A 27,824-nucleotide genomic window follows, 5' to 3' on the forward strand; every position below is an offset into this window, starting at 1 on the left:
TCTTGTTCCACTCTCTTCTTCCCTCCCTCAGCTCTTCTGAGAGTGGGGCTCTGGGCTGGCTACAGCTCAGAGCTTCCTCCTCTTTCTAAACTTCAGCAGGAAGTTCTTGACTCTTCCGGTCATGCATAAACTTCAAATGAAAAGAGAAGTCTATTTCTATTTAATCTTTTGATAGCACAGGTTTTATGTCAGTAACAGGAGGAAATATAAGTTCATGAACTCATTGAGGTCACCTGTGCTGGGAAGTGGTGCTGGCATTTGAAGTGTCTTGATTTCCCAAAGCTTTACACACCCACATGCAAAGCACTTTGCCCTGCTCTGTCCTGAGCACTGTGGGCTCTGTTCAGCTCACAGACATTTTCTTCCTTTCTACAAGGTAATTCTGGGGGCAAATGGGGATTTAGAAATGTGGATATGCCCAGCCTGTTTTGGGAAATGCAAAACATGCTTAATATGCAATGGCAGCAACTGGAATAATGCAGCCTAAACAAAACAAGCCCTTGGCTTTCCAGGGTTGTAACATCCCTTGGGGCAGTTGGGGACACCTGTGTCCCCTCTCAACTTCTTGTGCACCTCCAGCCCCCTCAGTGGTGGGGTGCGATGACAAACAGAGGACTCTCACTCTGTTTAATCTCTGCTCAGCAAGAACTAAAACATCCCTCTGTTCTCAACGCTGCTTCAGTACAAATCCAAAATGTAGCCCATATCAGTTTCTGTAAAGGAAATTAAGCAGCCTAAGGCCCTAGAATTTAAAAGGATGTGAAGGTCCTTGAATGGAGCCTCAGAGGATGGGGACAAAGCTGGTGGAAGGGTTGGAAAGAATGTCCAGTGAGGAGCCACTGAGGATTCCATGGTTTGTCCAGTTTGGAGAAAATGAGGCTGAGGGATGACCTCTTTTCTCTCTGGAGTCCCACCACAGGAAGGACATGGAACTGTTGGAGAGAGTCCAGATGAGGACAACAGATTCCCCAAAGAAGCTGTGGCTGCGCCATGCCTGGCAGTGTCCAAGGTCAGGTTGGACAGGGCTCTGAGCAGCCTGGGATAGTGGAAGGTTTCCCTGCTTATGACAGGGAAGGTTAGGGATGAAATGATCTTAAGGTCCCTTCCAACCCAAACCATTCCACGATTCTATTATTACTGTATTCCTGTCTTTACAGAACTATAAGACATTGCTTTTCTGATTTAGAACAAATTATAGGAAAAAGTTGAGCAGTTTTTCATAAAATAAATACCAACTCTTAGTGAACCTATTTCTTTCACAGAGAGACAATTTTCTATTATGGAAATATTCTCTCAGGGCCATCAGATCAGGAACATCCTCTGCTTGCCAGTGTTAATGGCAGAGGCTTCTTCAAAGGGCCAAGAATGTGTTCTGGTATTCTGCGTCTCATGTCCCATAACCAGAGGCCCAGAGAAACCAAGCAAACACCACCTGTGTGAGAGAAAGAAGTGAAGCAATTTCCGTGGTGGTTGAAGACTCAGAAGTTTGTACTGCGGTCAAATTAAGGTTTGCAGCAGCACTCAGACCTGACAGAGATGTGTCCAGAAATTCTGTGACAGGCAGGTAAGTACTGAGGCCTAAACAACAGACTCTGACTGAGGCTTGAACAACAGGCCCTGAGCCAAAGTTGCCTCTAGATGAACCTTCCAACCAAATGTATGTTATGCATACATGTATATATAATATATAATATATAATATATAATATATAATATATAATATATAATATATAATATATAATATATAATATATAATATATAATATATAATGTATAATGTATATGTATATGTATATGAATAGGTATATGTATATATGTATGTATATATGCAATCATTATGAACTATTCTTATGTGTTTGTTTACTGGCAAAGCATGTGTTTACCTTTCCCTATCCAGAAACTGGGTAAAGCCACATCTGGCCTAATTAGGGAGGTATACAAACAAAGACAACTCCCTTGGTTCCCCCTTGAGCCCTGGCCAGGCTTTGGGAGAAATCCAACAGGGGAATGAAACTAGAAATTAAGTCAGCTTGTTTGCTTAAGAGTATAAAAGCTGGGCTATTGTCACAACAAAGTCAGGAAGCCATTCCACATCTCCACAAAGGTGGAATGGGTTGGAAAGAATCTTAAAGATTATCCAGTCCCAACCCCCTGCCATGGGCAGGGACACCTTCCACTATCCCAGGTTGCTCAGAGCCCCATCCAACCTGGCCTTGGACACTGCCAGGGATGGGGCAGCCACAGCTTCTCTGGGCAACCCAAACTATTCTGTGATTTTTTCAGCTCCACCAAATCTTAATTATTTTTTAATTCAAGTTTTTTTTCTATTTATTCAAATTTATATTAGGGAATTGCATTACTAACTTGCCAATTGTAACATAGACTGAGTGTAGGAAACATCCATTGAGTTCAATCAACTTTTTTGGGTTTTATTGCTGGTTTTCTGGAGTGACAAGCACATGATAACACCAATCCCACAAATTTTGCCATAAAAATAGAGCCCCTCTTTCCTGTGGAATATTGCCTACGCTGATCAGCAGGTTCTGCTGCATCTTGAGGGACTTGACTGTGTGGGTCGGTGCTGTTTGAAGAAGGAAAGTGCAATACCTCACTGAGTTTGTGCTTTTGAACTCCATTTGACAAAGAGGATGCAAATACCATTGGGGGGGGGTGGAGTTAAAAGGGGGCTCCAGCTCCATTCGTAAATTCTTTTATGTGATACTGAGATGCTTCATAACTTACTACTGGAGATAACACACAGGGTAGTTTGTATCGTATTTCTGAGCACTTAGCCACACTTTTCAGCATTTAAATATATACTTATTATTTCTCTGTGGTATTGTGTATTTCCCACAAAATTATGATGGGGAGCAGCAAATATCTTCAGTAAATTAAAAATATTTTAATATGGGTCTATATGGGTGGGACAATGGCCCTGTAAGTCTGTGTTAATAATGAGATGTCTGTGTTAATAATTCTGTTGCAATTCATTAGCACCTAATGAATCTGGCTTCCTAAACTCTAGCTAAGGGCATGAGCAACATCTGACAGCATTTTCCTAACAAATAACCCCTCACACTCCCACTTCACTCCTACTCTTCCCAGCTCTATTTCCATGTTTCCAAGACCAGTCATGTCCACCTTTCAGCCTGTGCAATCCCAAACTCAGTGTGGACATGGCCAAGAAAGACAGAAGGGGAGATTTTTAACATACTAGGCTCTTGTCCAATACTTACATTGTGCAGTCTCTGGTCAGAGGTGAAGAATCTTCTCGGGTCAGTTGAGTCTGATGGGTCTCTGTACCTCATCAAGAAAACAGATTTGGTAAAGATTTCATTACAAGATCCAAATTCAAAGATAAGTAGTCTGCAAATCAGCTACTCTGAAATAGATAAAATATTTTAAATTAAATATATATAATGAACGAAGAATGCAGTAAACACTTGGAAAAACAGCCCTCCTTTGTGAAAGCAAGCCTTTTGGGCTGGTTCTTCACGCCTTGAAAATACTCAGATAATGACTTGTTTTTGGTCATAGTAAAAAGGAAAATTAAAACAAAAACCAAGGATATGTGAGAGAGGCTTAGAAGGAAAATTTCAAATAGAAAACCTCACTTAAATTCCACTTATAGTAACTAGGATGTCTTTACCTTAAGCTATCTGTTCTTTGGGTTCAATAAATAAATTGGATTCAGTGGATGTGCTTGACAGCTGAGCAAATGTGGACTTTTCTGGATTTAATATGCTTGCTTACTGTATCCAGACCTAAAATAATTGGGAGATATTTTCTGATATATAAAAGATTTGAAAAAACCTGTAACTTTTGTGGGACCAAAATTATTTTCTAATATAAACAAAGAGTTTCTGCTACCAAGAAGGAAAAATGCATTGTTAATGTTAAATATATTTTCTGAAAATAATGGAATGTTTAATACTTTTGAAATCAAACATTTCAATTTTTCCTCTCTTTTGGATTAAAGAGGATGTTCTTTTATGAGAAATTAAATGCTTTGGGTTTGCCCCAAATTGCTTTTTAAAAATCATTATTAAACAAATAAGAACAAGTGTTTGCTCTATTTTTACCTGCAGTGATTCACGGCCAAAAGGTTCCTGTCTGGGTCACAATCCAAAAAAGATTTAAAAAGTGGTTATGACAAGAATAATTTTGCAACCAGCTGATGACCATAAGGAAGGCTGGCTACCTTATTCCCTCCAAAGTTTACTAATTTTTAGACAGACATTACAACATATTTTGTGCAAAATATATCTTACTTTTGTGTGAAAGAGGAACTGAAAACAGCTGAACAAAGTAAAATCACTGCAACCAGCAAACACTTCACTGGTGCAAACTCTTTCTCTTTGTATCTGGATAAAATTAAGCTGCCTGTTTCTCTTTTATAATTAAAGCAAAACAAAACAACAGCCTGGTTTCATTTAGCAGCCTTGGTGGCATTTTTCTAAACTCCAGCTGCTTTAACATCAGGTGTCTATCCTTAGTGGTTGCCTGATAGTGGAAAAAACAAGAATTTCAAAGGATGTCCTATCCTATGCCTGACATATTTAAGTGTGCCAGGGCCTCACCAGTCCCTACAGGCAACAATTTGTTCCTCATATCCAATCTCAACCTTCCCTCTGTCAGTTTAAATCCATTCCCCCTTGTTCTGCCACTCCATGTCCTTGTCAAGATTCCTCTCCCCATCTTTCCTGGAGGTCCCCTCCATGCACTACAAGGCCACAGTTAGGTCACCCCAAAATCTTCTGTTTTCCAGGCTGGAAAAACTCAATTCCCTCAGCCTTTCCAGGCTGAAGATTCCCAGTCCTCTTAGCCTTTCAATATACGTTTTTATCAACATACTTGGAGCATGACCCTTGGCAAAGGGGGATGAAAGGAAATCTGTTCAACTTACAGAAAAGCAGATATTGCTATTTTGGAAGGCACCTCTTGTCACAATGTCAGATCCAGGCAGCATTCCATGAAGGCTGAATCCAGATGCCACCCAGCCAGTTGTGTGGATGTGCAGCTCAACCTCACCAGCTCCTGTTCCTTGTGGTCCCAGCAGAGGTAGAACATGCTGGAAGGATCCAGGAAGGTGGGGAAATGCAGCAGTGGAGATGCAAGCTGGCCAGAACAAAAGCATGGGAGGAACAAGAGGAATAACATTCTCTTGATTCCATCATCTCTGCAGTCTCTGAGTCTTGCTGATACCTTGGGCAGCCACGAGAAGCCCAATTTATATGGAAGTGCCCAAGGCTGGGCCTGTTGCCAGGAAGGAGGGCTGGAACCCGACTGTTCTATATTCAATTTAAAATGTAGGAAAGATCAACACTTTACATAATGTGCCCTGGCACCTTGCCTGAGTGAAACTGTATTAAGCCATCTCATACACGTCTTTAAACATTTTAAACAGCTGTTTTGTACTACAGAAACCAAAGCAAGGCAGCCAAGTGTTTATCTCCTACCTAATACTCCTTAGGATGGGTGAATATTGGATTTCCTCACCAAGGAAAAGGGGGTCTTTTTGTCTTGCCATTGCAGATTCTGAAATGAACCCTGATTGCGCCACTGTGGTGGGATAGTTATGGACATATTTGTTGGAAAGAAGCTAAGTCTTAATGCCATGGCTTATCAGAGGAATTTGTTGTGGCATATGGAAAGGACTACTGTAACAGCAATATGGAAGAGTAGAATAAGAAAAATGCCTCTGCTCCATGTGCTATACCTTGGTGGGAGTGAGTCAAAGGAGAATAGTGCATCATCTCTTGTGCTGCCTGAGACATTTCAGCACAATGACATAAAAACAAAAACCCTCAGCAGATTTCTGACCAGTTCTGTCAGGAAGTGCCTTGTCCATCATCTCCAATTTGCCCAGTTGCATAATCCACTACAAAACTTATCCCAGGTCTGTGGGTATTGTAGGACATGGTAGTTTATTCCTATTAACTTGCAGGGGAAATGTAGAAAAGCCATTTGTATTATTTTTCTGGGGCAGGCGCTGGAAGAACAGATGAGCAACAGAGAAGGAGAGTTACCTGATCTGATTCTCAGGGACAGAGTTTAAAGAGATCAAATTGCATACAGATTTCTTGAATCCCAGGTCATGTTGTTGACAGTAACAAGGTCTGCTTTAGACAGCAAGTATATTTATGGTTTCTTATTTCAGTTCTCTAATCAAATGCTCATCTTTTATACTGTCTGCTCCAGAGAGGTCCAAGACTCTGTTTTTGTGGGGAGCCAGGGCTGAGGGATACTGAGTATTTGAAGGTTAGGACAGCACAGGGATATCAAAACTGAGAGACTTTGGCCCCTGCAGGAGATGAACCAAAGACAGAATTAATCATGAAGCGGGGAGGGGAAACGGCAAGGGAATCTGCATCTTGCAGAGCTTCCCATATGAGAAATTTTCACTATGGCTTGTTCTCTACTTTTTAGGCAGAAAATCCCTTCCTCACATGTAGAAGACTGTGAGGATTGAAGATAAAACTGAGACACTGGTGGAATGTTCAACTCTCCTGGAATTACAAGGAGAAGTGGTTTAGCTGTGTGACAAGGATTAGAGTTGCATGGTCTCTTGGGTGGAAAAAGATGTGGTGGTGTTTGCATGGCACTGCTGAGGGGTGTGGGAGAGATGTGGAGGAGCAGGAAGATACCACAGACTGGCAGTGAGCAGCATGCCAAGGAAATTTTTAAAATTATAGATGACCTGAGAAGAGGGAAGAAGATAAAATCTGCTTCCTTTAGAAAACTAAACCTCATACAGGAGCCAAGTACGAAAAGAAATAGGAGAGTCAGAACCACAAGACGCAGTGGAACCTCTGAGTATCTGCCTCAGGCAACACAGACAGGAGAGAAAGCAGTGAAGCTTCACTGAGTTTTCTCTCTGGAGATTATGATGACATGCAACACTCTCAGGAGGTGAAGAAGAAGGAAAATGCTATGCCCAGTACTCTCAAAACATCCCTGATTTTTCCACTGCTGAAATCCTTTGCAGGCAGCATACACATCCCTGATTCACAGCCAACTTCAACCCACACCTCCCCAGCTCAGCAAGTCCCTGTTGCAGTGCAGGAAGCAGCAGAATCCTGTTATATAGAGCTAGTTGAAGCAATGTCAGTATAATTTCACAATATTTGCATTCTGGTGAGGTTATTTAACACCCCTGTTCTTTTAGGACAAATTTTAACAAAAAAAAAATTTCAACTTAAAAAGAAATTTGGTTTAAAAATGTCTGAAGGCTGATATCCAAATAGGTATTTAGCAGAGTGGTAACTACTGTAACTAGGCTAAAAAATATCCTTACGTTCAGGTACTCACTTCTTTCACAGCCTTCTTTTCCATGTCTGAATCCATCCCAGATTCTCTTTATTTCAAAAAGCTATAGCCCCTGTGGAAGATGGTGCCAAGCTGACTCACCTTTTGCCACATATCTGCAGGACTACTTCTTTCAAATCCTATGGATCATATGGAAGCAGCAGAGGAAATGCAAAGCTCCTTCATGAGTCACACATGCAATCCTGAAGGAAAGGGGATGGCATAAGGGAGAATTTTTTTACAAGCTACCTAGTGAAAGGACTTCACCTTTACTTAATGTAATTTCTCAGCTCTTTCACTCCTCTGCACTTCTTTACCCTTAGGCATGTTGCACAAATCCTCCTGTTCCAGGAGTTGTCCCACTGCAGCTGTGAAAAGCCCTTTCCTTCTTCTTAGGCTGAAAATCCTGGATGGCCAAAAAGCCTAAGGATAGAGAGTTGGAGGTTTTCTTTGTAATAAGTAATTTGCAAAGTGGGTTAGCAGGGACAGATACATCAGTGTATCTGAGTATCATCAGTGTATCAGAGGGACATTTACAGAATGGAGAATTGTAGGACTGCAGCTCTGTTTCTCCCTTTTCCTTTTCAAGATTTAAAGAGGTGCCAAAAACAGTTGAAGGCAGGGGCATCCCAGGTGATGCTAAAAGCATTTTGGTACAGATATAAACGGTGTCTACATAGCCATTTTCTGGACAGACTTGTCACGTGAAACCTCAGAGCACTGGAAGCACAGAGAGGGTCAAAGATGAGCAGTTCCCAGGCTGACAAATTGGCTTTTCTTGTCTCACATAGCAAATAGGAGGGCACAGGCACACCCAGAGCTGCAGAAATTGATGCCTGCTGGTAAATCCTTGCATGGTAGAACAGGGATAATCAGGAGAGTCTCTGCTTTTGAAGGCCACCGATGTGGGCTCTGCAAAGATTGTGCATGTGATGTGCTGCAGTTATACCACTCAGCCTCCCAGGAGCAATGGTGAAGTGCAATTATGCAGAAAGCATTCAGTTCCAGTAAGGTTGTTATTTACATGCAACAGTTCCTAATGAGGTTTCAGAGACAGAAGTGGTCTAACAGCTTGGTCACTAAAGCATTTGAGTCCTCACAGCTTGATTACCTAAAGATCTGTATCTGACATCCTGTAAACACCCACTGCTGCAACAGGGCTGGTCCCTGCACATTCTCTTCAACTCAGTGATGTTCAGAACTTCTCAATACTGTGATACCCCTCTCAGCCTTACATCCCAAATCACTTATCTGTGCTGTAAAAAGGCCCAACAGCTAAGACAGAATCATAAAACCATAAAATGGGTTGGGTTGGAGGGGACCTTAAAGATCATCTCATCTCAACCTTCCTGCCATGGGCAAGGACATCTTCCATTAGACCAGACAAGACAGGCCAACGTGCAAAGATAGACAAGAAGGCAGCCACCTCATTTTCTTGGCAAATGTGGTTAAAAAATGGCAACACATTGAGAAGCAGAACATGATGCATGGATTGAGCTTTTCAAGAAAGCAAATTATCAGTGCTTCTTTTCGCTGTGAGTCTGCGCCATGAAAAGTCTGAGGGTGGCTCTAGCTTAGCATGAGTCAGAGGATTCTTCTCAGCATTTTGTAGGTTGGCCCTTACACAGAGAATTTTCTCATTATCTCCTTTCAAATGGCACAGAGATGAGGATGCTACCTGTGTCTGATGGATCTACTTGTTTCTGCAGAGGAATGTGAAAGCAGTGATGATATCTCAGGGCTAGATATTTCTGCCAAGTCATTTCTATTTCTGTAATCTTTGAAAAAAAATCCAACAATCTGCAAGAGTCCTTATTAGGAAAGATTTTTGAATATGGCGATCACCATGAAGGCTGTAGGAATTAAAGCAGAATAGCAGGTCAGCAAGGAAGGGAAGACAGCAAATTCACGGCAGCTACAGTGAAATGCCATCCATCTGCCTTCTGAATGGAAGCACGTTCAAACTGATGCTCAGATAGCTTTGCCCCTTTTCCCTCAACACTGAATACCTTGGGAAACCCAACAGCATATGTCATGAGAAATAATAATATGATTCTTAATTCTTACTACAAAGAGCTACTGAAATATACTAATTGTGAAGAAAACATGCCTCCAGCAGAGGTATTTATCAAATGAGGTCTACACCTTCATTAGGGTGACATCCACTCCAGAGGCCAAGGGCACCTCAATATAATTGATCCCAAACTTTGCTGCTATGATGACTCTAAACATCTCTGAACACCTCTTTCCTTTGGGGCTGCTGCAGTTTCACTGCTAAAGTAGCAGCTTCTGGTGGTAGGACAATTTTCTCATTATTCCTTTTCAACTGAATTTCTAGCTACAAGCTCCAGTAAATGTAATGAGGTAGGTGTTTTACAAATGCTGTGAAAAGATGGTCTGCTGTTTGAAGAGAGAAATACCTAAATTAAACACATAAGCCATAGGGATCATAGAAACTAGTTTGTTTTTTGTTGGGGTTTTTTCAGAGTATTAAGTTAAACTTGCCACGAAGGACAATTTTCCCAAATCAAACCAGTTTGCTTTAATCCATTCTTCCTGTTGAGTCCCTGCAGAAATGGGCCCAGAACACCATTCTGCTTTGGTGCTGCTACAGAGCCAAAGAGCGTAATTTACATTTCTAAATCTCCTAGGAAGGTGTGACAATGGTTTCCAGCTAGTAGAGCTTCACTATAAAAAGAGGAAGATGGAGAAGGAGGAAAATGAGGATGCTGGGTTTGATTTCTCTTATTTTTTTAGTACATAAGTAAATCCAGTAATCTTATCCATGAATTATTCCTGACTTATTCTGCTGTAAGTAAAAGGATTCTGATTCTTCAGTCAACACATCTGTTCTTTTAGATACAGGAAAATATAAAATTCAAAAGTCTGTTATGACACCAAGAATAAGCCACTCTCCACCTCTACAGTCTCCATTTTATTGCTCCTGGTTGTAAAGAATCTCTGATCACAAGGATGTAGACGAGGAAAATGAATGGTTCTCAAATTCTGTTTTGGCTAACTAGATGATTTCAGGGTAAAAAGAACATTAAATAAACTTACAATGTGCACAGCCCATGAACAGACGGATATAGCTTATATTCCTGAGTACAAATAATACCTACAAAATACACTAGGTATGCAACTGAGCCAATCAGCTTGTGCTCTGTGTTACTTAATTGGTGGGAAAAAAAGAGAAGTTTTTGGAAGAGCTCTTTCACCACTGTCTTCTGCTTGATCGTATTTAATAGGTTTTTCCATGTGGTTTTCCAAATATTTCTCTGGAATAGCATGCTTCCTTGTGTTCTGCACATCACTTTCTGCTGTGCCTGTGAAGGGAGTCAGTCTGTCAGCCAGTTCACTTCTCACTCTGTCAGCTGCACTTTTCCAGAGATTCTCTGCAATAATAAATAATTAAAATGAGAGGGTTAAGACTGCAGACTCCTAACAGCAGGTAAAACACAGGACTGACACAAACTCCCAGCAAATCAGGTCAAAGTTTTCCCTGGGATTTTACAACCTCCACTGCTGCATTCTTTTGCTCTGAAAGTGACATGCACTGTGGTGTGGTGTCAGGTATGATTTTGCTTTCAGTAGGGAAAAGATTCCATGTGAATCTTCAGCACTTACAGTCTTCTTGCAGGCAGCTGAACTAAAACATAAGGCATGCAGTTCTACACAAACAGAATGGTGCCTTTACCCATCCCATTTCAGTGGCCATCCATTACCTCCATGCTTTCACCTCCCCTTACTCCAGGTAGATGACGCTAAACACGAAGGAAAACCGAACACTGATATAAATGCACTTAGTTCTGAGGTAGAACATGCTTACGAATAGTCTCTCTTCTATTTTCCAGTGCAGAGAACGAGCCATCACTCATCTTCCTTGGAGCCTGCGTTTTCCGGAATATTTTTGGCTCCTGGATCCACACGTGTTTCATCGCTTCATCAGGAGTCATGCGCAGGGAAGGCTCCCACCTTAAATCCATGGGAGACAAATCATTATTCAGCTATTTCTATCTGAAAATTAGTACAAGGCAAAAGATTCAGCCGTGTCTTTTGAAAGTCAGGTAATGAGGACTTCTTTTTGAAACAAAATTATCTTGTTTTCCCAAAACTGTGGAAAAATCTTATGTGATCTTCTCCATCCTTCAAAACCTATTTGCATCAGCATTGTGCTGATCAAATCCTCTGCAGAATCAAACCATTTTTAATATGGAGTTCCTGGTTCCGTTAGGGTATGGACCCAAAATTCCTTGTTTAAGGTTTGTTTTTTTCACTCCACTGAAATAATTTTATGAAAATTCTGATTCAACCAGTAAACCAAAATGGATCAATGATTCACACAGACTCAGCAAACAGAACACTGAAAGCAACCTTCCTGTGAAACAGAGTGGGATGATTTTTTTCTTCCCTCCCCATGTAACCTCAAGTTAGCAGTTTCCTTAGAATTTCTTTAGGAAAGTGATACTGAACTGCTAGAAAGACATTTGAAGTCACTGCTAAAGAAGACATAGCAAAGTGTCAACAGTAATAGTTACACAAATGATGCTATATGGAAAACAAAACAAACCCAAAAACACCCTACCAAAAAATAAAAACCCAAACACAACAGATATAAAGATTTTAAAGGCAGAAAAGAATGAAAGCAAAGTTAAAACAAGCCTGTTGTGTATGAACTCACATTAAGCATCCTTTCAAAAAGTCCAAGAAACCAGCATCATGGGTGTTCAGCACTGTGCTTAGATCCTTGGAGTCTGGGCATCTCTTTTTCCCCTTGCTGTTGGTTATGGATTTAGGAAAACCTTTGGAATCTTAAAAAAAAGAGACATCCTCAAAAAATTACATTAAAAACCATCACTAAACACTGTAAAAGGTTGCATAAACAGTATCCATGTCCATCCCACTAACTCCAGTTTTGCCCTGTTGAATTGATAATGTGCCAGAATTCTGGCAAGCAGGATTGGTTACATCCTAGAGACCACATCCCACACTTTGTTGGTTTATTTGCTTTGAGCAACTTCCAAACCCAAATTATACAAAGAGAAATGAACAATGTAAATAAGTTCCCAGAGCCCACTGCATTTCTTTCAGCAACAATATTTTTAAGGAGCAACCTCTCTATCATTTTGGCAATGTGAGGCCTATAAGATGTGAAGAGCAGAGCTCTAGGTTTGTTTATAGCCTTATTTTATCCTCTTGCTTTTTCTCCATACCTCTTCCTGGAGGTATTTTTATCAGCTAGGAATTAGCTGAAGATCTCCAACCCTACTCTGTATCAGTGATATTAATTAGTGATTAACTACCAGGGAGGAATCCAGCAAGGACAAATAATCAGAAGAAATTACCAAAGAATGTTCTTCTCCTTGACGCAGCCTGGATAAAATCAGCTGGTGGAAGGCCCAATACCTTCACAGAAAATGAATTCATAGAATTACTCCTCATTTCATAAAGATACACAACAACCATCAGGTGAGATGTAGCATTTTGTCCTCCTTATGAAAGGAAACCGAATGTTGCAATTTACTGTGAAATGTCTGCAAAATATTTCCTCTTATTGTGGAGGGAATTAAGGGGTTCCTTAGCGCTGCCTGTACATGTCTTCATATCAAAAACAGCATGACCAGCAGAACCAGGGCAGTGATTATCCCTCTCTCCACAGCACTGGTGAGGCCACAGCTCAAATCCTGCATCCAGCTCCATGCCTGTCACTTCAGGAAGGACATTGAGGTGCTGGAGCATGTTCAGAGAAGGAAATGGAGCTGGGCAAAGGGCTCAAGCACCAGTCTGATGAGGGGAAGCTGAGGGAGCTGGTGGGACTCAGCCTGGAGGAAAAGAGGCTCAGGGGGGCCCTTCTGGCTCAAAGAACCATTTGGCTGCATTAAACCTCCCTCTGAAAGGCCAGGGCATAGCCAATCATATTTCATTATTGCTTGAGGATTCTCTTTTGTTCCTGGTGGTGCAGTTTATCAAACGGGTATGCAAACCAATCCCAAAAGTTACCTCCATGATGCAGGCAAGTTGGTCAGCTTCATTTTCCCCTGGAAACAGTGGGTAGCCTGTGTAAAGCTCTGCTATAATGCAGCCTAAGCTCCACATATCAACAGCCATAGCATAAGGATGACCAAGAATCACCTCAGGGGAGCGATAAAAGCGGCTCTGAACATAGGTGTACACTGGATCAAAAATTAGACAAGAAGCAAAATATCACAGTTGGTACTGAAATGTCAATTGCAGATTTCACAGAAAAGTGGCATCTATTCAGGAATCATAAATCTGTCTAGCCACAGACTGCTCACATAGGCTCTGGAAACATTTCCTAATCCCATCCGAAAAGTAATGGGTGATACACCTTCCACTCTTCTATTTAGCAACTGCTCTTCAACAACTTTCACTGAAGGAAATTGTTCTACTAATGCTGTGATTCAGTTTATCCATGGTCATTTTCCTATTTGAAGGTGGTCCATTTGCATCAATCAACAGTTCCTAAATTAAAAGCACAGTTCCCATTTCCCTCCCTGTGGTATTCATATAAAATGTACCGATTATAACCATCTCACAAAGAAAGGCTCTCTGGACCTGACAAACTTCTTGATATGTGAAATATCTGGATTATCCTCTTAAATTTGTTCCAGCTAATCACTCCTGAAAGTGCAATTCTTATTTTAACAGGAGTAGAGGAACTGATCAGGCTTGGGACAAAGGAAAAAAAGGTAAGATCTTACTTGTCTCTACCAGTGGCTGAACAGTTCACCAGGTTCTAAGTAGGGGCATAGGTCAATATATTAGCCCAAACCAAGAAATAGTTTTTTTCCATATTATTCAAAATTAAGAAAGCTTATTAAGAAAATTACATCAACTTGACTTTTCTGCAAACCTCTTTGGTCTTCATAGCAGCTTGATCCAAAATCAATAACTTTGACTGAACCTTGCCCATTGTGGTATAATAGTATGTTCTCCTAAAAAAGAAAAAAAAATCACAGGGAAAAGAGGGGTTTAGCAACATATTAAGTTAGTGAACATTTGGAAAAAAACAGAGTGGAAATCACATTTACACTTCTCTGCATAATGAGAGCTTCAAAATTCGACCTATTTTGGAATGCATTTGCTAACATGAGGAGGCAGCCAATAATGTGCAATTGTGCAAAGCAGAAGGGAGATTTGAAAAGGTACCCAGGCTGCATGTGAGCCAGTGAGCTCCCCAAAACCCAGGGCTGCTTATCTGGTAAAAGCCAAACTGCACCTGGCTTTGTGCTGTGCTGAATTAACCAGAACCATCCTTTTGTAAGCACAGAAAGCCCCTGGCCCATGAAGGAGCCACACTTCACAGTTCTTCCCTGCACTGCTTGCTCCAGACTCGGTGTCACCTCACCCCTCCCCACCTCTGTGATGCACAGGTCTCAAGGGAGGGATAAATGGACAAAGCAGGGTCCTTTGGATTCTCAGCTGGGTGCAGGTCAGTACAGCACTGAGTTCCTGCAATTCCAGCTGGAGAAGTGATCCTTAAACAGCCAACTCAGGGATATATACACTGATGAGCAAACATAGCCTTCAGCTCTCTTCTGCAGAGCTGAGTTTTAGCCTCATTAAAAGTCTGTCTAAATGAAGGATTTCCCTCTCCACTCCTCAGCAGACAGATGGTTACCTTTATCAACCAGTTTTACAGTGATTATATGTCAGAGCTTTGGAGCACTGAACACTTCCCAGGTGGATGCCAAATAATGATGAAGTGGTTTCCTGGGTAATTAGCTCATAAGGAAATGCTTCATGTGCCAGGAAGGAAAAGCTGCTACTGGTGAAAGCCAAGGCAAGGACTGACATCCACAACCCGGGTCTGGTAAGAGAAGCAGCATCCCCTCTCTGCAGCTTGATATCCCTTTGCGCTCATGGTAGGACTCTGTCTCTGATACTGAATCCTTCCCAATGCAAGGGAACTGATCGAAGCTGGAGAACCAGGATCAACTGGAAAACCAGACTTTGGAGGCAGTGATTACCTAGCATAAAGGCCAGAGAAACTCCCATATTCTACCTTGTGTTGAGAAATATCATAGGAGGTAGATGGGATAACAGACGTGAGTTTCAGGCAACATAAATTTATGAAACTGTACAATTGTTGAATGAGAATAAAATTGTCTTTTAGTTAACTCACTACATTTTCACTAATATGTTGCTCTATTTAAATACAGGCTACACTAATTGATGCTGCCAACGTCATTCCTTGTCAGTGGCTGCCTGGAAACAGATTTCCCATTGGGCTAATTGTTTTTTATTCAGATATTTGGGTTATCTTGCAAGACTCTCTTCTCACTGCAAATTGGTCTGGCAAAGATATTGGCAAGACAAAGGGTACAGACAGTATGTGACTTCTCAGAATTCTAAAATCAAGATATGTTTAGCAAAATGAGAACAGAATTTTATCCCTAGCATTTTTACCTGAGAACTTACATATTTCTTTATTGGTTCATTTGCCCCTTTGAAAATGAAATGAAGAGAAACTTTCACCTGAAGTGAAAATAGAATTAAAATACTTCAGAAATCTCAGAAAACTACAAAAATTTAAATATGGGGCTTAAGGAGAATGGAATTGTTTCACCCAGCATGAATGCTTAGCAGCTACATCAGATGGAATTGGATGATAGATGTGCCTCCAGAAACAGATGAACACTAAATACTGTTCCACATAATTCCTTTGCTATTTACTAGGCTACTTTTAGACTTAAAAGGATAACCTGAAACAGGCTGCCTTGTGAATACTCCTCGCATTACAATGTTCCTCATCTTGAAATATTTAATTTTACAAGTACTTTACTTTTTCTCTAAGCAAAAAGTCATTACCTGAATTTCATTCATATTTGCATATGTTTAGGCAACCAAAATCTTATTTAATGCTTTGTTGAATGAGCTGAATCAATGGTAATAATCAGTTGCCTGCAGCATGAACATAATCTGAAATAAATTACAGCTTCTGTACAAACATCATAATCAATAAAGAATAGGATAAGATCATTTACACTGTACAGAATACCAGGTGATGAAATGATTGTACTTACAGGCTTCAGATCACAGTGAATGATTCTTTCCTGGTAGAGCACTTGTAAACACCTCAGCACACACCGTGTGAAGTGGCGAATCAAAGACAGGCTGAAGCCTTGGAAATTGTTCTTTTTGATCAGCTCATACAAATTTATTCTGTGGGGGAGGAAGAAGCAGCAGACAGAGAGCAGATAAGAGATTGGGGAGTTTCTTTTTAAAGGCATGATTAGTTTCCAGTGCATTAAGAGCTTGTCTTCCCACATGGAGGATTCACGTAGAGGAAAATGACAGGGAGGAAATTTTCCTCTCTGAGAATGCTGCTCTGCATGTGATATGCACAAACATCTCCCAGATGTAAAGCAGATGTAAAACCAGTGAACTTGCTTGCTAAACTCTCTGCCGTTAAGCAGATGTGCTGATTTTCACCAAGAACAATAATAATTCAGGAATCAAAATAAATTTTCTTCTGTCTCCTTTTGCTGTTATTTCTCTTTGCTTTGGCATCTTGAGTAAATAATTTCTGTCTAAAGCTTTTTAACCAGCAGTAAGTATTTCTAGATACACCCCCCCACCCCACCCCCCCATCAATTCAGGTCTCATTTGGTTTTTATATCCCTCCTATGATCATCACATCTTAGCAACTTTCATTAGCCTGCCCAGTAACCTGGAGAAGAGAAGACTCTGGAAGATCTCATTGCAGCTTTCCAGTGCCCTAAGGGGCTTATAAAAAGGAGGGAGAGAGGTTTGTGATAGTGATAGGACAAGGGGCAATGATTTCAAACTGAAAAAGGAGTAGGTTTAGATTGGATATTAGGAATTAATTCTTCCCTGTGAGAGGTGTCCTCAGCACTAGCACAAGTCTGCAAGAACACGACCAACTGGAGTTTTCTGCTTTCCCCACTGGAGTGTCCACTGGTGGCAGGCACAGCCCATTCTTTTGGCATTAAAGTTGCCAAGACTTAAAGGAAATCAAAGGCTTTTCACAGTATTTTAAATGCAATGAAAATTTTACCAGACAAACATTTTTCTATGACAACCAGTCTTCAACTCCTCTGTAGAGCACTAAAGATAGTGGCTATCCCATTTCCCTGTGTTTCCATAGCAGCTTTCAGAAAATACTGGTCTGTGTCTTCACTGAAGTCACCTCTTACTCTGTGTGCCTGTAAGTGACAGACTCACATGCAGCAACACCAGGGATTTAGGTTTCTTTGGAATCAAGCTGTCCATATGATGCTGAATCTTCAGCAGGGCCTGTAGCACATGCAGCAATGGGGATTTTACTCTAAGGGCTGGGGAAGTGTGGGTAGCCTGGATTATTCCAGTATGATTCCCTAACTACAAAGAGGCTGATGGATAAAATGATTTGATTTCTCCAAAATTCTTCCAGAATTCCTCCTAAGATACCCTGCAGCAAAGATTCATAAAAAGCAAAATCCAGTTTTATTTGTAAACAATTTTATATTATTCATATTTATATGCCCTGAAGTTTACCAGTATTGATTTTACTCTTTTCCTTACAGGTCTTTCAGGGAAGAAGACTTCAATACCCAGCACGGAAAATAAGGGTTGGACTATGTCATTGCCCATGTGAAGTCTGAACGTGGCCTTTTTCAGTTCACCTTGGGTGATCAAAGGCTCAGTTATGCAGTCTGTATTTAGACAGTGTTCCTTTCTAGCTGCCAATTCTTCTGAAGAAGACACAAAAATTAAATCTTGTAAGGCACAAGATCTACAATTCTACTCAAGGTGTGTGTAAAGGAAAATGTACTTTACCCCAGCAGTTCAAAGGAGATACAGAAGTGATTGCGAAAGTAGAAGTATTCCTTCATGTGGATGATATTGTGTGTATCATCTTTGTCTTTCTTCAGGAGAGCATCAAGGATCTTCACTTCTACCAAAGCCTGGCTGTGAAATCTGAAATATCACATGACATGGAAATGGTGACATCAACTCAGGGTAGCATTTGTATTTCTGCAAATGCTACAAACACCACGAGCTCACTGTAAGATCATCAGGTGGGACAATTATTAAAATGTTTCATTCAACTCTGTTAACCACTGTAATTTTGATTTCTTATGGTTGATTTCTAGTCTAAATACACCGGCCTTACATAACACTTCAGGGTACCTAATTTGACTTGTCTGTAAAAACCTTTAAATAAGCATGCTTCCAGTGAGCATCCAGACTAAAATCTTGGTGCTCTCAAGTCTATAGGAATGCTTCACTTTCCTTGAACAGGGCCATGTTTCACACCTACCATAGTCAGACAGTGGGTTTTGATAAGCATCTTTACACTTAGTGTTCACTGAGGGGGAAAATGGAACAGCTGAACATCTGTTCCACTGACTCTGCTTCAAACTCACAAATTTGTAGCCAACCACTTAACAGGAACAGGTTGCTTAGGTCCACAGTGTAGAATTTTTCATGTTCAAGCAAGTGATGGGTGCCTTCCAGCATATTCTTGTGGTTTTGGAGCCTTGTGGGGATGCTCCCTGCTATCAGTTCTGCATGGCTGGTTACCTGGCTGTGTATTCACTGTTCAACAGATAGAGAGACCTCTGTGAGCCTGCAGAAACTCTGCTTGTTTTCCTAGACTGTCTCTCCTCTGGGCCCAGGCCAGCTCCTGTCATTCTCTTTCCTCATTCTGCCTTGACTGTGTTTAATGAATGTACAGGAGGTTTGATTTTGATTTGTTCACATTGACATAGTTTGCCTTCATATAACAGGGATGATTGCACTGGTTTAAAGTCAGCAGATATCTCACCTTTTCTTATTCCTTATTATTTTCAATGCCACTAACTCATTGGTTTTATGATCCAGGCATTTGGCCACCTGCCCAAATGACCCTTTCCCAATGACCTCCAAGACTTCATAGCGGTAAGCAATGTGGTCATGTAAAACCTTCAAAAGAACACAAAGAGTTCAGATCCAAAGAGTACAACAAAGACCAGGCTTCCTAGTTGCTCGTGTGTGTAAGTCTGCTGTCCATGACAGATGATGGGTTAGCTGCAGGTGAAGCCTACATCAAATAAGGGTAACCAGGAAAATCCCAAGTGATGCTTCCATAGCCCACCTACCTTGCATCAGCCCTGCATGACATGCAAAGTGAATTCTCCCCTGAGCTTTAAAAGGAATGTCTTCAGTATGTGAATATTTATCTTCTAGAAACAACATTTATCTCACAGACAACACTTAAGAGTTGGCATAAAACCACTACAAACGTACTGAGCTCAAAACGAATACCACAATTTTTCCACTTACCTTTAAGTAGGAACCATGCTCATCATCATAACAATTATTATTCTGGGTTTCAGGCAATCCTTCAATCTTTTTAGCTTCCAGGCCAAGAAACCAGAGCTCTGTATAATTGAAAATTTCTTTTTGCTCATAGACTGTTAACTGGTTTCTAAAATTTTTCAAGGCTTCTAAATCAGAAAACAAGAACATAAAACCAAACATCAATAAAATGTCAGAAACCTGATGGCAAAGTGATTCACAATGGAACACTTCACAGTAGAGCACACCACTTTGACCAGAATACTGAGAAAAGCCTTTAGAGTTCCCTTCCAACTAAGATTTCTCTGCTTCTACAATTTCATACAAATTTCTATGTATTTTTTTTCTGGCTTGCAGTATTAAGTTCAATAAAGCATTAATCAGCTGTCAGCAAGACTCTTAAGAGAGCTTAGGTAAAAATTGATTAATTGTGAGGGAAGTTATGTATATAGATGCTTTTGAAAATCCCATTTGTTGTCCATCTGCTTCCTCAGACTCCATAACTTACATGAGAAGTTACATTTTTATTGGTTTGATTGCCATATTTATAAAATGTCAGTAATGTCTAGTTAACCAAAGCTTTCAAGTACTCATTTTTCTGATAAAAATCATCAACCTCAGATACCTGAGGTTAGGAATTAAATGGAGCCCAAATCTGCTTTTCTCCTAGTTCTGATTCTTTTTGCATAGAATTTCAGCTGCTCTAACACCTCCACTCCCATCATTTAAATGTGGATATATATTCAGACAGGAGCATTATAAATCAATGTGTTGCATGCATGTGTGGGTGTTCTGTTAAACAGTGGCAGATCTTCATCCAGCAATGCAGGGATGGTATATAATTTCAAAGCAAAAGGCCACTACTTTTTTTTTCTTCCCTAGACTCCTTCTAGAAATAGATTAATCTGAAAGAAACTTTCTAGATCTGAGAACTCCCAAAGTGAAATTTTGCCCACATCAATAAAATGGGACACAGCCACAAGGAAGTGGGAAAGGGTTTTATCCCTTTAATGGAATATTGCAGTTACCTACCCCACCTAAGTCTTAGACAAATAGACATTGTTTTTAATACTGCATGTTTCTCTTCTATATTTGTGTTAGTCAAATCATTCTCCTATTAGGTACCTCCCCAAGCTGGCTAATTAGAAATCACTGAGTCCCATCCATATTGCTGTGCTCTGAATTGTTAGATATTTCAGCAGCCATTCAGCATGGCTCCTCTGGTCCCTGAGTGCTCTGAGTGTACACACTCCTCATCTGTGCGGGCAGCCTCCAGTCCTCCAGTCACTCCAGTCCTTTCAGTTTATCCAGGGATATTCTACCTGAAGCTGTCATAGGCAGTTTGACCCCGATGCTGGTGCTCTCCAGTTCAGATGGTTTTGTAGAGACTCTGGTATCACTCTCAGGAACACTGTCTGGAAGGTTAAATTGGGGAAAATTGCCTTGAGTTCCATTTTCCTGCCAAGCAGAAAAAAATAATTAATTAAAAACTGCTATATTCACAGAGAAAAAGCTGCAATATATTTATTTTGGATTAGTTGAGTAATCCCTATGTCAATTTTGTGCTGAGAGAGAACAAGCAAGCTTGGGCACTAGAATACCCTGCTCATTTAGACAGTAAATTCTCCCAAAAGAGCTAAAGACTGTTGGACCATGGAAACAAAAATCTCTGTAAATGAGAGATGGAAGTTAATCTTCCAGATTCATTCAGTATATGGACTCTCTAGAAATGCTATCTATACCAATGCTGGTCAACCTTGGAGGGCTGTGGAACAATTCCTCTTGGAAACCATACCAAACCAAGTGAAAAAAAGCAGGAAGTTTATTTTGAATAACCAGTATGGATATGCCAACAACTGGTGTCTGAATGACTTGGTTGTCTTCTCTGATGAAGTGATTGGCTTGGCCAGTGGGAGAAAAACAGTGAGTATCATGGACTTTGCCTTGAGCAGGGACTGTGACACTGGAGCCCAGTGAGTGGGAGATGGATTTGATAAATGGATCATAATATGAGCAGCCTGCTCCAAGTCTGCTCTGCTTGTAGTGAGAGGTTGGGCCAGATGTCCTTCAGAGGTCTCTTCCAACCTAAATGATTCCTTAATTTATTTATTTCTCATCCTTTGAGAAAGTCTTTGTAGAAGTGGGGCTGGATGGAGACAAAAGAAAGTTCAGTGTCTGTTAGTGTCAGAAGGGTACCAAAGCCATATTCCAAAACCAGCACATGGTTGCCAAGACAAGGACAACTCTGGTGATGGGATATGGACTAACAAGTGGGCAAGCTTGGTCCACCACGTCCCTGAAAGAATTCCTGTCTGACACCACTTCAGTACAAGTATCTTGGTGCTTGTGGGGTTTGAGTTAAGGATTTGTGCAAGTAAAAATGGGTTCTTTTCAAAATGAAACATCTTTCCTTACTTGTCTCCAATTCTGACACTTTTTCTCTCTTCCCCCACACTTACACATTTGTGACACTTTGCCACTAACACTCTCTGTAGTAGAGAGAGGCTGGTTCACCAGGCAAACAAGATGTCCAGGAGATTTATAACTCACCTGAAGAGAGGGGAGGACACTCTTCAAGCTCTTATTTGCTATTTGAGGCAGGCTGCTCTCAAAGGGGGGAGGGTTTGCAGTGTCTGCAGCCAGACCATGCTTCACTTGACCTTCCAGATGTGGGAGGGAAAGGACACCACGACTGACTCTCTAAATAGAAAGCAAAAGGAAATGTCACATAACAACCTAACAAGCAGTTCTGTGCAACACCTACGAACACTAGAGGGACTTAAATACTTGGAAAATGTGTGTGGTTCGCTTCTGACACCTAAAGGCAAAGGGGAAATGAGCAGATGCTAAGGCAGCTCCAGCTGTATTAACGGGCAGCAGGAGATTGTCTGGGCAATCCAGCACCATTAGGGAATGAGATTCCTCACAAGAACACTTCCATCCAGCATCAGAGCAACAACTGCTTCAGCTGCAAAGGGTGGCTGTGTTTGGAAAACCAGCAGCCATTCCAGGCAGCAGGACTCCTACAAGTGGGAAAATAAAGCCCACACAGGGTAATAAGTAGGCATGAAGTGTCCATGGTGGAAAATATCATCAGCTATTCCCAGTGGCAGAAGACAAACTGGGACTGGACTGCTGCCAAACACCAGGGGTGGACACCGGGGGAAGTCTTCCCTGCACTGGTTTCTCCATATTTCCTTCCGCCTCATTTCCTATGGAGATCAATTTGACTGGGCCTCTTTTCTGCACTCCTTATTAGTGAGGAAAAGGCAAGCTTTCATCAAAGTTTGCTTAAAAATAAATGCATATGTTAATTTAAATAATCCAGGATTACTAGCCCTTCCTAACTTCTCGCATTTATTATTTGAAAAACACTTACATCATTCATTAATTACAGTCAAGTAATTTAAGGGCATAGTTTTGTCAATGTCTTGTATGTCTTTTATCAATGTCTTCAATATCTCAGGTCAGACATGTCACACTCTTAACAGCAAAAACTCTTTCATGTAGGCTATTTCTTTGGTAAATAATAATATTAAAAACATCCTTGAAACAGATCAACTATGAACTGTGAAATGCAGAATAAGGTCCAGAGAGCTAAAGCTACAACGCACATAAACCTGTGAATTTTTTTCTCCTCAGGCAAGCTTTTGGCAACAAAGGTGAGGTTTGATATTTTCTCAGAAAGCAAAGGAGCAATGCTCTCAAGCCAATCAACTTCAATGAGTACATTTTTTTATTCCAATTCTGTGGAATAGCCTTTAAAACCTTAAAACTGGGATTCCAGTGGACTTTTCCCAAAAGCTTCAAGAAACAAAAGTGGTTTGGTAGAAAAAATGCCTCAAATGCTACTGAACACAGCAAAAACAAAATACTTGCAGGCATTTGGGACAGTCATACAGCCACAGGGGAAATGGAAGAGGACAGTGAATAGAGGACTTACCTCTGCCCATATTCATTTATTATAAGAGATCACTTAAGAAACAAGCATTCAGGTCTTTTTGAAACCAGCTGAAGAGTCACATACCTGATGGAAGACTCTGTTAGAGCCCAGATGATCCCTCTCTTGAACAGTCAGCTGAGACTGAGAAAAAGCATCCACATGGGAAGACTGCAAACATGAAGCTAGGCTTTAATAAAAATTATTCTGGAGAAAAAAAAAATTATAGAATCCCTGCATGGTTTCTGTGCTTCCCTTCTTTGTGGCAACATCTGTGCCAATATAGGATGTGAGAAAGGGCCACAAAAGCTGGTGAAAACACATTACACTCTGGCAATGCCTGTCTCAGTTGAGCAGTTGTTTTGTAGGCTGGGGCAGAGACAGTTTATTTTGTTATTATGCATCTCAGATGCCTGGTGTGCCCCTGTACTCAGCTAAGGAGAAGGGGGCCCTCTGCCATCCCTAAATATGTACTTGAAATCTGGTAATGAGTCTGCTTGGAAGGAGAGTTTTAAACTGCCTAACAAGGTAGATTGTGAGCCATACATTGCTAAAAGCAGCATGATTCAGCTTGTGGTAGATTTTATAAAAACAAAATCAGGATTTAAGTTTACTGAAATATAGAAAAATACCCATTGGCACCAATGGCAGATAGTATCAGCAATAAACAAAACAACAACAAAAATAAAAAAAACATGGGGAAAGTGCTAAGCAGCTCACCATTTTAAAGACTTTGCTGGTGCTTGCAGCAGTTTTTAAATTAACATGCTAAGTAGCATTGTACATTTCTGCCCAATAACAAACTGCAATGAAATGAAGAAATCTTTAGGATAATTTGGACCATGAAAATTTCTGTGGCTAAAGCAGATTGGAGCTCTGCTCTATAGGCTGGAGTGAACCACACTGGGTTTGGTCAGAAGGGCTCCTGAAAGAATCTGTCTGAGCCTGGAAGAAGCAGGGACAACTCAGATGAGATGCTGTGCCAATACACTGCAGATATCGATATACAGACATAGATATAGACAAAAAATATATATATAATAAATAGACAAATATATATATATATATATATAAATAAACATATACATATACATAAGCTGTAGTGGGTGAGGGATGCTTGCATGCAAACTGATCCACACATGCACTGTGACCTTGATATAGGCAGGGCACATTAGCATTGCTACAAACAGGGAGATCAAACTGAACATACCTTGACAGTGGCTCTGACACATCCTGCCCTGAACAGAATCACAAACTGATTTGGGTTGGAAGGGGCCTTAAAAACAAAGCAGTTCCAACCCCTGCCACGGGCAGGGACATCTTCCACTAGACCAGGGTGCTCAGAACCCCAGGCATCCACAGTCTCTCTTGGACAACCTGTGCCAGGGTCTCCCCACCCTCACAGGGAACAATTTCTTCCCAATATCCAATCTAACCCTGCTCTCTGTCAGTGTGAAGCCATTCCCCCTTGTCCAGTCACTCCAGGCCCTTGTCAAGAGTCTCTCTCCATCTTTCCTGCGGGCTCCCTTCAGGCACTGGAAGGCCACAATGAGGTCACCCCAAAGCCTTCTCTTCCCTTCCCAGGCTGAACAACTCCCTCAGCCTTTCCTCCCAGCAAAGCTGCTCCATCCCTCTGATCATCTTGACAGCCTCCTCTTGACTGACTCCACTCCAGAGGTTGTGGCATATCCATCCTTGCATATGCACTTAGATTAGAGACTCTAAAAGACTTTTCCAAACTAAATACAGAGATAAAACTCCGTGTACAGATCTACCTGACCACATGGAGGAAATGCTGCCCTTTGACACGTTCAACTGTCTCATCATCCAGGAAGACACAACTCAAGCTGGGCAGACCAGCTTGAGATAACTGTGCTCTGTGTGTGCTCTTCCTGTTCACAAAAGAACAAACAAACCCTTCTGCAAGGGCAAACTTCAGATTTAGGGCAAACTGAGAACAGCTGTGGCTTGAGATGAAGGGTCATGGGTGGCTGTGAAGCACAGCAGAATGGCTAGGAAAGGGTAAGTACTAAAACCTGTCTTTGCTGGACACAGTAATTCCAATCTTTGGAACTGGAGATCATGAAGCCAGGGTTAAGGGATGATATTCTGTAAATCCAAAGTATTCCCAGTACCAGCACAGCAAATGCCACAGAAAAGGGCGACTAGACTACTGCATCCTAAACAGGAGTGTCCTAGAGCACAACATACCCAGAGCACCAAATATCCTTGTATGAATGTCTTTAGATAATAATTCCATGGAAAACTCAGTGCCAGAGTATTTTTCCAGACAAACTACAGACAATCTTCTCATGTAATCTACATAGCTTGCATTTCAAGGGACAATCACATTTGTTATGAAGGTGAGTCTGGGATATATATTCAAAATGCTACTAATTATATCAGTCCAGTTCTTTACAACACTATTAATTTTAGTTCATGTTATACTTTTTCCTCACATTTCATCCATACTTCATTCCCAGAAAGCGATCATTTTCAGTTTCTGGAGCTGATGAAAATATTACATTTCATTTAAAGGCAGTTTCTTAACTGCTTCATGCTTTTCTAGCTACAAGTCAATACAAAACCAGGATTTATAGAGAAAAAGCTATCACTGAAAACCAAAGAAACAATGACTTCACGTACCTGTTCAGACTGCAGAATCTTCACTCCAAAGAGTGAGGCATTTTACTTCTTAACAATACTTTTCAAAAGGTAGGCAGTTATGCCTGTATTACTAAATATTTTTAAAGCAGATTTACCAACAGAGCATGAAAAAGTCATAAAACGTCTTTAAAACTGAGCAAGAGCTAAGGAAGAGGGAGAGTGAGCTCCAAGATGTGCTGCGGAATTTGCAATCCATTTAATTTCCATTCAGTCAGGAAAGATTAACAAGATTTTGAGGTTGACATTTCTCAGTGCAAAAGCAAAACCAGTCCATGCCTTTTATTAACCATGGAAATCTGTGATCCTCTTTGTCCCCCTTTCTCAAAACCTACTTACTAAGGCTTTAGTGCTCTTTAGACAATTTATTCAATAAAATGAGTAAGTGACCTTCTTAAAATTCCACCAAATGGGTAAATAACATACACTCTTATTTGCAGAAAAACTGATCTGTGCCTACACCAGTCCTGGTGGTGGCTGAATGGGGAACAGGTGGATTTACTGGACAATCCACACAGTGGCTTTATTTGATGATCTTGATCCAGATGACCCAGCAGAGATGCTCTAGCAACACCCTGCCCTATGAGCTCTGCAGCTGAGCTGTTGTGGCTGGGTTCATTCTGGCAGACACACTCCAAAAGAAAAACTGCAGCACCTGTTACTATTCCACTCCATTTCATTCCTGGTTTCCCTGCTCTTGTGGGACTCAGCCTTGTCCTAAAGCTCCAATGCTGCAATCCCAGACCATCATCTTCTGCTATTCCAGCCCTTCAAGTCCTGGATCACCTTGCTCATTCCAGTTACCACCAAAGAAAAAGAACAAGATTCTCATCCACCTCCCAACCCGCAGTCACAAAGTTTTAGGTTTACAGCATTCTGTAAAATCAGACCTCATGACACACTTCCCTAATTCTCAAAATATCAGAGTATTTTTTCAGTACCATGTTAACCATAGAAATCAGAAATGCATTAAAATTTTGGAAACTTTAAAATACACAGCTACATAAAATAAAGACCCCATTGTCTCCTCATTCACACAGGCATTCTCTTCTCCCTGTTCTAAAAACTGAATGAAGTCTGTAGAATACACGGAGAGAATACAACACAGATCCTAAATCACACAACACATTAAAAAGCCACAGCAAATACACTCTCTCACTCAAAATACTGTAGGAACACAAACATTTTCCCCACCTTGTCAACTATTTCTGTCAGCATTACTGCGAGAGATGTTAAGTGCAGGATAGGAGCTGTTTATTCCATTCAGAGAAGGCATTTCAGGAAGCCCACCTTCATCTAGTCAGAGCATAGCAGGAGCAGTTCCATGCACAGTGCCCTGAGCAGAAAAAAATGGATAATGCTTCTGCTTGGCTTCAGATTTAAATTTTTCTCCCGGAAATATGCCAGTGACTATTAGCTGCTCTAGTATTCTTTTGGTGGCCATCTGTTCCCTTTCTCAGCCTCCTTCTAGCCAAATATAATTTTCCATATTTATCATGGCAAGTCAGTAATAAGAAAGACAAATATAACAGGATTGGATGTTCTCCTTGTCATCCCAGTCTGTTCTTTCTCACTGAGCTCATGTGCTTGCGAAATAAAAAAAAAAAC

At 40.9% G+C, this 27,824-nt stretch overlaps 1 protein-coding gene across 1 annotated transcript; it reads right to left on the reverse strand.

The window, feature by feature from the left end:
- Window positions 1-10,474: 10,474 nt before the first annotated feature.
- Window positions 10,475-27,434, reverse strand: DYRK4 (dual specificity tyrosine phosphorylation regulated kinase 4). The gene is made up of 14 exons (XM_062490957.1): window positions 27,411-27,434; window positions 23,640-23,723; window positions 22,163-22,312; window positions 20,935-21,070; window positions 19,598-19,761; window positions 19,101-19,237; window positions 18,110-18,250; window positions 16,354-16,492; window positions 14,181-14,262; window positions 13,307-13,479; window positions 12,652-12,712; window positions 11,988-12,117; window positions 11,136-11,281; window positions 10,475-10,701 (listed from the first exon to the last, which is right to left on the reverse strand). The coding sequence occupies exons 1-14, from the start codon at window positions 27,432-27,434 to the stop codon at window positions 10,475-10,477; spliced, it is 1,794 nt and encodes a 597-aa protein (XP_062346941.1).
- Window positions 27,435-27,824: the final 390 nt, after the last annotated feature.

This window comes from Cinclus cinclus, chromosome 4 (genome assembly GCF_963662255.1).
Source record: "Cinclus cinclus chromosome 4, bCinCin1.1, whole genome shotgun sequence".
Taxonomy (NCBI): Eukaryota; Metazoa; Chordata; class Aves; order Passeriformes; family Cinclidae; genus Cinclus; species Cinclus cinclus.

Bases quoted from the DNA above. Each gene is read 5' to 3' on its own strand.
- DYRK4 (XM_062490957.1), bottom strand. From the start codon at position 27,434: ATGCTGACAGAAATAGTTGACAAG. The intron at 14,263-16,353 runs GTAAGTACAATC...TTTCTTTTTTAG, and splicing joins TTCACTGTGATCTGAAGCCT to GAGAACATACTATTATACCA. The intron at 10,702-11,135 runs GTAAGCATGTTC...TTATTATTGCAG, and splicing joins AAATAGAAGAGAGACTATTC to AGAATCTCTGGAAAAGTGCA.